This window comes from Talpa europaea (genome assembly GCF_964194135.1).
Source record: "Talpa europaea genome assembly, chromosome: X".
Lineage (NCBI taxonomy): Eukaryota > Metazoa > Chordata > Mammalia > Eulipotyphla > Talpidae > Talpa > Talpa europaea.
The window spans coordinates 24,010,423-24,023,023 of record NC_140081.1 but is presented as its reverse complement, the minus strand read 5'-3'; the positions used below and the strand labels follow the sequence as shown (position 1 = coordinate 24,023,023).

The 12,601-nt window shown below is 45.4% G+C and overlaps 1 protein-coding gene across 1 annotated transcript in view; it reads right to left on the bottom strand.

Moving 5' to 3' along the window:
- The window catches only part of TSPAN7 (tetraspanin 7), a gene marked incomplete at both ends in the record, with an annotated part of 115,309 nt that overhangs the window by 17,055 nt on the left and 85,653 nt on the right, over nt 1-12,601 (bottom strand). Inside the window, one exon of the mRNA XM_084258048.1 lies at nt 151-339. Coding sequence (XP_084114174.1) covers nt 151-339 — 189 coding nt within the window. The remainder of the gene's footprint in view (nt 1-150; nt 340-12,601) is intronic.

Here is a 12,601-nt window from a genome sequence, read left to right as displayed (position 1 = left end):
ATTAGGTAAGACGGCAGACTAAATTTAGAGTCAGTGACTATTAAGGTTTTCTCTGTGGCTTCAAGAAGGACCACTTCACTTTTATGTAACTTATATTTTTTTTTTATAAAAATGAACTGAAAATGCAGTTTTATGTTGCAACATACTCACCAGTTTCAGCATCCATGGGCTACCGCGGCACGTAGCAAAGCATCCAAACAGGCCAAAGACGACGATGGTGGTGCCAGTTCCGATGAGCACATAGGGAGCATTTGTGGAGTTCTCGGCAATGAGCGAGATATAGGTGCCCAGAGTGAGTTTGCCCCAGACTCCAACGGCCAGCAGGATCACGCCAGTGATCTGAAAAAGGGAGAGGGAAGTGTGAAACGGCTGCAGATGGAGGTGAGAATCAACCCAGAGCCAACGCGACCAGAATCTGAAGCTCCAAGTCTCCGTGAGCACGATGGCACTTGCGTATCGGAGGCCATTCACTAAAACCATCCAGTAGGAAAAGCACTTTGGTTTTCCACAATGAGATCGGTCCCTGACTCAATTCCATACGCGGTTCCAACATGAAGTGAAGTCGATTCAACACTGCCCGCCACCCTCTTCAACGGCACCTGTACAGGGTATCTCAGGGATATCTTACATGATGTTTTAAAGAACAAGGGGATTTTCTTTGACCGTTATCACAAAGAGCCTATAAAAGCAAAACATTGTAACTACTTTTGAATCCCTATTGATGCAGAGTCTTTGGAACACACTTTATTCAATTAAGACTGTGGAAGGATCTGAATAGTTCCTGGAGTTAGCTGTTAGGTGATTTGTCAGATCCCACTGACCAGTCAGACAAAGTCCCCAGACGAAGTCCCCGCCGTAGCATGTCTAAACTTCAGAAGCTCGTACCAATCAGGCCCTTACTTCAGGGGTTAGATCTGGGGCTACAGCTATTCCATGATGTCCTGTCCACCCTCTACTGCCCCTACATCCCCTGTAGCAATAGCTGCTGAAACCGGGGGTTGATGTTTATCTCTCTCTCTCTCTCCAGCTGGTCTCCTTCATTTTACCACTAGCTTAGTAAGTCATTCCACTGACAGCCCTCTGAGTGCTCTGAAGCCTGGGTGCACAAGGGAACACTTCCCCAACTGTGGCCCGCCCTCTCACTCAATGCCCCGTACCAAATGCCTCAGCACCTGTCTAGTCCACCCATTTAAGTGAGGGGGCAAGATGAGCAACCAGAGAAAACCAGTATGGGGCCAATCCATACCCACCCCACCACAGTTTCCCCTGCCAATCAACACAGTGGTCCTTAACCTCTGTCAGTGAACTCCAGCAAATACCTGCTACGCCATGAATGAAAGGCTAGGCAGTGAAGAGGCCTAAGCCTCTCTCCTTTACACTTTGAAAACTCCTGCCATTTGCAGTCATCTGGCTGCACCATCACATTTTTTCTCTATGCAAGAAGAAGAATGGGCCCTGCACTTTTCCCCATAGCAGGCGAGAGTGGATTCCACCTATTGGGGGGAGGCGCCCATGGAAACAAAAGCCCCACCTGGTAGCCTCTCTACTTTGTAGAGCCATCGCCAAGATAGATAATTAGAGGCTTCAAATCAGAAAAACATCAAGGAACCAGCGTTTTTATAAGGCAAAGGTGAATGGATATGATGCAGTCTTGAGATTACTTGATTACTTTTTAAGATTAATTTTATTTATTTATGCATTCAAGAACTAGGGTATAGGCCAGAGGGGGGGGGGGGCGGGAGAGGAGAGAGGATTCACCCGAGACAGAGTGGGGAGCACAACAGGCAGATCTACTGAAACACACTGCTGAGGGGAGCAGTGGGTGAGACAGGAAAGGTCTGCTGCACCATGTGGGTAGCTCCCTGGCAGGGGATTGCACCTGTGCTTCAGTGACTGCGGATAGCTTCATAGTGCTGAGACTTAACCCCTTGTGCCACCAGGGAGGCCCTTGAGTTGAGTTTTTGATGCTAGTATTTGGGAGAGGCTGGCCCAGTAGAAGTCAACTACCTTAGAAAAGGGCCAATGGGGGTGACCTTAGTGAGTTGAGAAAAGCCAAGAACACAGATCTTGCCCAGAGTTCTGTGTCCTCTGCTGACACCTGCTGGTTGCTAAAGAAAGTACCTCCTCCCAATGGAAACAAAATGCATTCCAGCCACTGAAACCAAAATGTCAGAATCAACTCTCCACTCATTAGGGGTAAGAGCATAGTGAACATATGGTAGAAAGCACAGTTCCTGGACAATCATTGTGCCAAGCGCAGTGCCAGGCACAGAATAAATGCTGACTGCATTATGTTATAGCATTCATTGACCAAAAAAAAAAAATTCTTTGAATGCAAAAATTCTCTGGTTCTCAAATCTTTATTTTGTGAAATAGAGACTTTCCAATGCCAAGTACTTATGAATCTCCTTTATCAGGTAAACACTGTGAGGCTACTTCAAATGAAACCAGAAACAAATGTCCCCCTTTAATCCCCACCTTAGCATCCATCTAAAGCTATAAATACATGATGTGACTGTACTGAACAAAATAAAAAAAAAAATCAGTTAAACCAGTCATAATTTAGGCTGAATATAATTCTCATCTAGAGACTTGCAATTTCATGCAATTGCCACCAAAGATTCGGAAGCCCTTCACGGATACAGTGAGCAGGTGCAGCCCAGGTCACACGAGGGCCTGTAGTATTGGGATACGGTCGCCTTAATGAAAATGGCCCAGGTGGAAGAGTCTGATGTTATTGCACTTCTGTGACCAATGATTTCATGAAGTTCAGTCACTACCATAACAAATACCACATTCAGTATGTCAGAGTCAACATAGATCTGATTTGAAGGCAAACAGTATTAAAACATTTGTATCCCTTCTCTCTTTTCAAAAAAGTTTCTACTAATGCAACCATTGCTTTGTATATGAAGCCTCTCCTCGTGTCATGCACAAAGCCTATAATAGTAATTTGTTAAAATATTCATATAATACACATGAAATTTTTTTGCATAAAGACTTTCTGCTGACTTCAGTGGTGCTTCTTAAAGAGTGCCAGTGGGCACAAGCCAACACAACACTGTGGGCACAAGATGGCATGGGAGAAGCATCATGTTGTATCTTGACTTTGACCAAGTCAGTCATCCTCTAAGGAACTCCTCCTCTGAATGAGGTGGGGACTAGTAGAAAGGCCCCTCCCAGCACCCAGCTAGGAATCTAAGAACCCCAAGAGTAAATGCCTTCTCTACTGCCACCCTTCTCATATTCAAGCATTGCTCTTAGACCAGCTCTGGTTTGGAAGCTCAAGCTCCACATATGCAAAGGCCTCCTGCATGCACCACGTCCACCCCGCAGCCTCATCTCCCTCACGCAACAGAGTCCCAGGAACACCGAGCTCTGCTCTGCGTTCCTCCCATACTTCACTGCTTCTCAATCTTTGCTCCTGATGACCCTCTTCCCTAGAAATCCTACCCTTCCTATCACTCCCTGTCTACATCCTAAATTCTTAGGGTACACTGTACCGACTCCTCCCAGCCTCCTTAAACAGAAATTACTCTATGATATGCCACCACCATACTGCACACTCTCCCTCACCCCACAAATGCACATCCAGGACTGCGGTCCCCTTGGGGGCAGCAGACAGCGCATGAATGAATGGATAAGCAGCCAATTGGAGAGGTAAGGAGGGGAATGAAGTTTCATGTTAGCTACACACCGGTGAGGCCCTCTGAACCCTTCTAAGAAATTATCAGAAATCTGAACAGATTTGGTCAGCTGGGGAAACAATGCTCTATGCAAAGAAAAGATTAATAGGCAAAGGAGCAAAAGCCTGGGCTGCCGTGTTCCTGAGGTGGGTGGAACCATATTGGGGAGTAGAAGTGGTGGTGGGCTTGGGGTGAGTGTCAAAATAACACCCATTGAATGAATGGGTTACAGAGCCATAAGGTATAATAAACTAGAGCTCTCTTACTTTTTTCCTACCATACTGATGCTTCTTGCCAAGGACAACATACAAATACAAGTCCCAGTTGGCCATATATTTTTCTCGGTTCCTGTCAACACCCACACACACTCACCCATTCACATACCTTTACAAGCACCCACAGGGTGAAAAGCAAGGGCCAAGTTCTCAAGATACCTGTCTTCTGCTCTGGGGTGTAATGAGTGTGTTTGGAATTCAAAGCAGTGTTTTGTATGAACCCCACAGAGCTCTCAAATTATGAAATCCACCCATGTGACACTGAATAGGTGTCCTTCTCATGAAAGTTTTGCTTCATTCTCAGAAGAATCAGATAATAAGCAGCTTCCAGAGGGGCTGAGGAGGTGACAGGTCAGAGCCCACAGAGAAACCACATGAGTAGCCTGGGGAAGGCAGTGCCACCACCGCCTTCCAGGCTCCCACATCCACCACAAGCCACGAGGACAGCCCAGCACCGCGAGCGCTGGCCAGGCCGAGGCTCTCTTAGCATTATTCCCAGCATCTCATGGCCCCTCAACGTTTCCGTATGCTTGCCACTCAAAACACACAGGGAGCAGCAAAAGACCTTCAGCTACTACTAACTCAGGCTTGAGAATGAGGCCGAAAAACCATCTGAAAAGGTAGATGAGAATCTGAAAAACTTCTGTGTGATAGTCCACATTACTTTAAAAATACACTGGGAAAAAAAAAAAGCTACAGGCAGACTTGGCAATATATCAAGGGGGGTGGGGATACCCTGGAAGGAACACACTGAGGTTCACAGTGCCTAGATTGGTTCTTGGAAAATGCCTCCTCAAGTGAAATGTCTAAGGAAACCAGGTCATCTGAATAACATCAGCGTCACCCGGGATTTCTTTATTCTTGCTCACGTTATAATGAAATGATGTTGAACAAAACAATGTTATTCAAGGAGGACCAGCTGTATTTGCACCCTAAAGTGGACACTGGGAGAGCAGACTGCAGAGACGAATGATTTCCCTTGCTCCTGCCAGCTCAAGCCAGTTTATGCAAGGAGTCTCCCTACTGTCTGGGCCACATCCTGATTCTTCGAGGGGAGCTAGGGATGGGGGCTTCCTTCTCTCACAGGCCCAGAGCCACTTCACTTAAGCCCACCCCCTTCCCTGCACGCAGACCCCAGACCTTCTGGTTAAACTCAAGTCCACAAAAGGTTGGGCCGGCATGGGTCTCACAGAGTAAAGTCCATATATTCTTCTAATGCATGAAATGCTAAATATGAACTTGTGTCATTAAAATAACGTGCATGTGTTCATAGAGTGGGTGGGGCTCACGAACCATGTATTAGTGCAAGAAGCAAGACAGTAGAAAGTGGAGTTCTAGAAGCCCAGGCTACCTAAAAGACACCCTTCTAAGGAGTCCTATGGGATAAAAAGCACAGCCTCTCAAACCAACTGAAAGAGACACAGGGAAGAAACCGTGGCTAGAGAGCATTTTAGGTGAAAACCACCATTCAGTCATCCCAGATGTCTGCAGGTGAATTCACTCTCAGTGGCCACCCAGCAAGGTATTGTTAAATGTTCATCCTCCACTCCAAATGATTCTAGAACCCAGAAAGAAATGCATAACTCACACTCTGTACACATCAAGAATTAATAGTTGGATTTAAAAACAAAAAGTAGCCAAACTAGGTGTTCAGCCTACTCTTGGTGCACTGGGAGGCTTAGCGACTGCAGGGCAGGTGTCCACACGGCGTCCCAACCTGACTCTGTAAAGGCAGATAAAGTAGCCAGAAAGGCCAAGAAATCAGCCGTTTCCATAGCGTCATGGTCCACCGCAGTCTTCACCATGCAGTGAAACAGCTGAGCATTTCCTAGAAATGGCTCCCGGAAGGCTGCAGTCCAGTAAACAGAGCCTCCTGCTCCAGATGACTTCCAGATGTAGCCACCAGCTGGCATTTTCTTGACTTAGTTCCTCATCTGTGAAAGGACAGCACCGGCCCTGGTAACACCCACAGGAGCTCCTCCAGTGCTGAAGTTGATGTTTCCTTGAATGACCCAGTACTCCTCAGGGGGGCTAAGATCGAGCCCAGCTCTTAGCCAGAATGCAGACATGCTGCTCAGCAGCATTTCCCAAGGGCCTGTGCTGGCTGGGCTGTGTACTAGGTGTGGGGGGAGGGTAGGGGAGGCTTCTAGCTGGGATGTGGCTCAAGCCGGTGGATGGCTGGAGACCGAAGAACATTTCATGTACTAGAGGCCAAAAGTGGTGAAAATGGGACAATAGGGTGACCATATTTTCTGAATTAAAAAACAGGTATGAACATGATGGAGACATTTGAAATAGGCCTGACAGGAAATCAGGGCCACCAGCTGCTAAATTTGTAATAAAGAGCACTTTTGTTAGATAGCCTTTTCTACTTGAATAGCTAAACCCCTTCGGATGAGGCCCAAGCAGTTCTACCTTATATGTAATTCCATTATTCAAACCAATAGGGCCATGGGAAATTTCCAAACAAATTATTAGGGATTCTGTATATCCCACTAGGAAATGAGAAAGAATGTGCAGTTCTGAGTGTATTTATTGTTTCCTCTACATTGCTCCAAGAGATTCTGGACTTTGGGTGTCTTCCTCCTTAAAAAACAAATCTCCAGAGCCTCCCTGGTGGCCTAGAGGTTAAGTCTTAGTGCTATCATTGTGAGAGCCTAAGTTCAATCCCCAGCCAGGAAGCTAACCCACATGGCGCAGCAGACCTCTCCTGTCTCACCCACTGCTCCCCTCAGCAGTGTATTTCAGTAGATCCACCTGTTCTGCTCCCCACTCTGTCTCTGGTGAATCCTCTCACCTCCCGCACTTCTGGCCTGTACCCCAGTTCTTCTACAAAATAAATAATTTTTAAAAATCTCCAAAGAAAGGCTGCTGATGCAAAAAGAACTTCACTCTGTGCTTGCTAGCACATTGGAAAATGTTCCATTTCATTAGGGAGAAATTTAAAGGGCTCCTAAATCTAAGTCTCTTGACCTTACTTTTTATTTATAAGTACTGTTGAGTTCTCCTTGAAAATATTTCAAACAAGACCTAGGTTTTTGATTTACACTAATAGGCAGTGTCTTACCTCAAATTCAAGTCTCCATCAGCAAGAGAACAGAAGTTGTGAGCAAAACAGAGGTTAAGATGGTCTGTGTGTGACGCTCACTCTTCAGTGTCCCTGATGGCCCAGATATATAAATAGACAGCATATAGGTGACTGTCGAGTAGGAATTGGGGCCAGCAAAGCCACTTATGAGGAGATTTATATACTCAGAAATCAGAACCAGCTGTGGTGTTTAAAGGGACAGAAATTCAGTGTTTGGGGGATTCCCTCTGTCACATCTCCTCCCTGAAGTTGATTGCACTCCCCAAGTTGATTGCACTCATATTTAAAATCTGTTGGCCCAGTTAACACAAAGGCAGGTGAGCTCCAGGAGTGCCAACAGCCTAGGTGTCATTAGCAAGTGCCGACCAACACCAAGGCAAAGAGCTGTGTCCTGGGCAAAGCCATGTCCCTGCTTCCATTCCTCAGGTGTCCGAGGACTGGAGCAGCCCTGTGACAAGACGGATCAAATTCCACAGTAATAAGAAAAGCTATCTTAAGAGAAGATCATTGTCAGTGTAAGCTTATAAACAAGAGCCACAATTATATTATTAATGCGTGTTGACAGAAAGTTTCTGCTGACCACACATGTACCCTGTCCTGTATTGTTAATTGTGTGTATATCAAGATTTGAAGAGTCTTGTGGGAGAAAATAGGACCCTTTTCTTTCTTGGTATCCACCAAAGCCTCACCCACATCCTGTGTCTGCTTTTCCAAGACATGTCGTTCAGACATTGTGTTCTGATACCCATTTAAGCAGAACCGCGGCTTGTCTGAGTATCAGTCCCAATTTTTTTAATTTTATATATTTTTGACATCATTTTTCATTTTTGCACAATGTATGCTTTTTCATCTTGGTTATAATCCCCATACAATTCCCACCCCCCTTATTTTGACCATAATCCCTCCTACCTCCCCACCCCATAGTGTATCTCTGGCTTATAGTTGCTTGTTGATTTTGATTTTTACTTTATTATAATTAGATGACTGAATCAAAAAGATGTGGTACATATACACAATGGAATACTACTCAGCAATCAAAAAATATAAACTCATGCAATTTGCAGCAACATGGATGGAGCTGGAAGGGATCATGCTCAGCAAAATAAGCCAGAAAGAAAAAGAAAAATACCGGATGGTCTCACTTATAGCAGGAATTTGGAAAACCTAAATAAGGGATCAGTCCCAATTTTTAAATTTGCAATTCAGACATGGTGCCCCCAGGGGACACGCAAAGGCAGCAGCGACTATGGGGATGATTTCTCCTTCACATTCAGCCCCCTGGCAGTGGCCATGTCCTCAGTGGGAATGAGCCTGGATAAACTAGCCCTGAAAGTTACTTCATAAGGGTGAACCCAAATGCCAATCTGCCACTGAGCAACATCTGGTCCTCTCTTGCTCGTAATTATGTTCTGAGCAGACTTCTTTTCTGTAGCGTTCCATACTTTTCAAGAGGGAAAATTTTCTTTCCAGGGTTTCTACATAGCATTGTTGTCTTCAAAATATCAACACAGAACATTGTCCAACCTCATACATACTACCTCATACATACATGTGTTCCATGTAAATAGGGAGAAGATAGAATGCAGAGGTGAAGACCCCCTGCGGGCCTGTGTGCTACTGGGCAGGTTCTCTACGGATTCGTGCAGACGGATAAAGGAGAGTCCTGGACCCGCAGGCTATTGCAGGCTTTTAATGATGTTTCTATACCATTTGTAATGAGGCAACCAGGTACAGGGCAGGCAGGGGAGCTGGGAGGCTGATAGGCCTCCCAGTCCCCCATGAATACATACTCTCTCTGAACTCTCTGGCCCTGTCTCGTTGGCCTCTCCACTGTTCTCCCCCGCTTTCCTCTGCCACACTTATAGCCTGTCTCTCAGCTCAGGTGTGCCCATTTCCATATGCGCACACCATGCTCCAGGTGTCTGCCATCAGGCATGCAAACCCCAAGCCAACACTCCCAAGGCCGCCTGTATTCAAGGCCATAGATGATAGCCCCAGAGGCTAATGGCGCAAAAGTCTGAGCTATCTTCATTTACCCTACACTGGCTTTGTGTTGATGCGGGCTGAGAGGGTGTGGTGGCCTGGTGAAGTCATGCTTCCTACCATTAAATGAGTACGATGACACTGTGGAAGACAGCACGTGTATAGAATTCCACACCAGGTTCTTTCACAGTGAGCCCATTTTCTCCTTTCCGTGGTCCTAACTTTCTCCTGAGACTTAAGGAGGAAAAAAAAAACCACTCCTGCTAGTGACTTAATCACCTTTCCTCTCAACATTCAAATATCCATTCTATACATTTAGTATACACTTAATATTACAGTATTGCAGGAAAAAATTCATTTTCAAGTAACACATGTCCTTGGTCAACAGAAACCAGTTTCAGAAAAGCTGAGAGAGGACACTCTGCCATCTTTACCACCACCTGGGCCATCTCTCCCATCTCCTCCTGCCTCTGGCCTTGTCCTTGCCTAAGTGCAATAATATCACTCCTTGGCTCCAAACTTCCCCCATGTTTCACTTCTCAGAGAGAAAGCCTGTGCTGATCCCCTGGTCTGCAAGGTCCCACCTGACCTGCCCCCTCACCAGTTCCTCTGATGTGACCTCCAGCATTGCTCGCCTTTCTTGCTCTGCTCCTGCCTCAGGAACTTTGTACCTGCTCTTCCCTCTGCCTGGGCTTCAGGGATCTCTCATTTCTGCAGGTCTCTGCTCCTCCTTCCCTCAATAACCTACTTAAAGTTTTTTAGAACCCTGCTTTCCAACATTACTTACTACCTTCGCTGCTTTCCTTTCCCCACTGCACTTACCACTTTTGAACACTATGTCTATGCTTGCTTAGTCTGCCTCTCAAAACGAATACAAGCTCCATGAGGGCAGGAATTTTGACTGGTTTTATCAACGTATGCCCAGGACCAAGAAAAATGCCTGCTCATAGCAGGTGCTCAGTCAACATTTGTTAAGTGATGGAATACAGGATGGTGAGTAAGTATAAGCTTCGGAGGCCGTGAGATCCACCATCACCAGCACCGTGCTAAGGAGGCCAAATAGGGAGCCCAACTCTTGGAAACATCAGGTAGTTGCACTCAGATGAAAATCTGTTCTTTGGCTAATTTGCTTCTAATCTGGCACATGGCTTCATAAAGGTCTCCTTTTGACCACAAGAGGGACTAAATGAGAGCGCATGAGAACAGTTTTGGCTAATCCATCATCACTAATGGAACCATAATTCAAAGTTCTGACATCCCCTAACTCTGTGAGGTCTGTAATTGATGGTTAGGACTCAGTGCCTATACCAGCAAGATTTCTGTTTCTCTCTAAAAAAAAAAAAAATGTAAAATCCGGAAGGGGATGCTTTCTGAGTGCTGGGTACTATGCTAAGTGCTTTGGTGCTTTGTGTAGCTCAGTTCTTTTAATAACCCTATGAAACTTGCCTGAGGCCATCACCTCTAAGTGGTAGAATAGGTACTCAAAGCCCTGGACCTCAACCACTTCCCTCCCATAGCATCCTCTTAAGTAGCCTGCTGTGGAGAAGGTTCTTTCTCCCCAACCCTCTACTCTGAGCCGTTCTATTAAGAACAGCTCAGAAGTCAGTATCATCCATTCTGGCACTGATTTGTCCCTAAAATAACCCTAGGAATTTGGCAACCACAATTCAAAAACTAAAATCTGCAGGTATGATCACTAGTTCACTTATTTGGAAACGCTATTATGTCTCTGCTTTTGAGCAGGCAAATCTAGAGAAATGGAACCCAGTTCCATTTGATACAGCTACAGCTTCATACTCTAGAGACCAGGGTGGGGAATAAACTGGAAATGTTAATGACCCCCAATGAGGCTCATATTTATGCAAAGACCCATCTGAAAAGTCAGTAAGTTTGACATACAAGAGAAAACCGTATTTCCACCAAGTATATTCAGGAAAAACTTAAGGGAACTAAGATACTGTGGGTTGGACCCTGAAAAGAGAAACAAGAGGCCACAGCTGAAATAAATAGAACACACTATGCTGCTGTGGAATCATTTGACTTTCAAAGTAGCTTCACCCCAAAGTAACAGGCTGCATCTCTGGCTAGGGCAGTGGGGGTGGGAATGGGGTGTTTGCCCACCCCGAAACGGAAAAGGGGGATGGGATCCATTCTTCCCAAACTAAGGGTATACTCTGGAAACACAGTTAATTGTGTATGTGCTTGGGATAAATGCTGGTTTTTAAACAGCAATGCCCTCCTTACATGCTCTGTCACTTTAACTCTTAATCTCTGTTTTGCAAGGGAAAAACATGTTTTGAAAACCGAAGCTTTAATGGGTTCATCAACTCGCTCAAAAGCACAAAGCTAGTAAGTAGTACACCCAGGTAAAATTCATCTCTGTCCAAACTGACAGCATTTTACCTGGTCATCATGGTTCTCTGCACTGTGAGCAGCACCCCACAGCTCCTGGAGCCCAGTGATCTTGGCCCAACTCAGCCCCATCTCTGGCCCTCTCCCCCATGTAGGTGAGTGATGTAAAGTGAGGCTGGCTTTCTTTAGACTCTGCGCTTCCTAAGAGAGGGTTATAAGGAAACCAGCGTTATTCTGAACCAATTTCATGATGAGGTTTTTTTGTTTGTTTGTTTGTTTGTTTTTGTGGTGTCTAACAGTCAATACACAGGAAATATGAGAAGAGGCAGGGGTGGGAAGAGATGGGCTCTACAGACAGAACCTGGGAGCACTGGTCCCCTTTTTTCCTGGGGACGTCTCCTGTGGGGCATGCTCCAATTTATCACCAGGGTTGTGTTCCAAATGATTACTTGTACATTATTTGTTTGGAAGGTAGAATGCATTCTCTTTTGGAAACGTTGTTAGACATGGTGGCTGTGTTTCTAGGGCAATCCTCAGAAATCTATATTTAAGCCAGTACTGGGGAAAGTTAGAAGGAAACAGATTTTTGGCTCAGTACAAGGAAGAACTTTCTAATAATAGGCTTTGTGCAAAGTGGAGTGGGAAGTGTGACAACAGACGGTAAAGACCTTTCTGGGCATTCCCAGAGTCTCCGGAGGCAACCACGGGACAGAAGTCCCACGGCTGGGTGGTAAGTGAGCAGGAAAGGCAGAATTGCATCAATTCTGAAAACTCATTTTGATCCTGACTGTGGTCCTGGAAGTCATGTTTTTCCCAGCCAATTACCTCCCTGGAATTTCATACATGCTGAATAGGAGTTCTCGCAATACAGGAACCAGGAAAACCATTTTCCCAGACTCCCAATTTTATTTCCTTTAATCTCTAAAAGAAAATGATCAGCCTCATAATTTTGTGAAACAAAGGAAAATAGAAATACCTGTTCAGTGTAATGAGGTTGCAACTAAAATGAACTATGTTCTTTAAAGGGGGATAGTGTAACACCTCTATTTTCCCCAGGCAAATACCTATCATTCCTTAGTTAGCCTCAGAAACCCTGGTTGACCTTCAGAATCGGTGGAGCCATGCAGTGTTGTAAACCAACGTTACCTCAATAAAGATAATTTAAAAAAAAGGATCTGTGGTGGCAGCTGGAGATAAACATACAAAAGCTCCAGAGG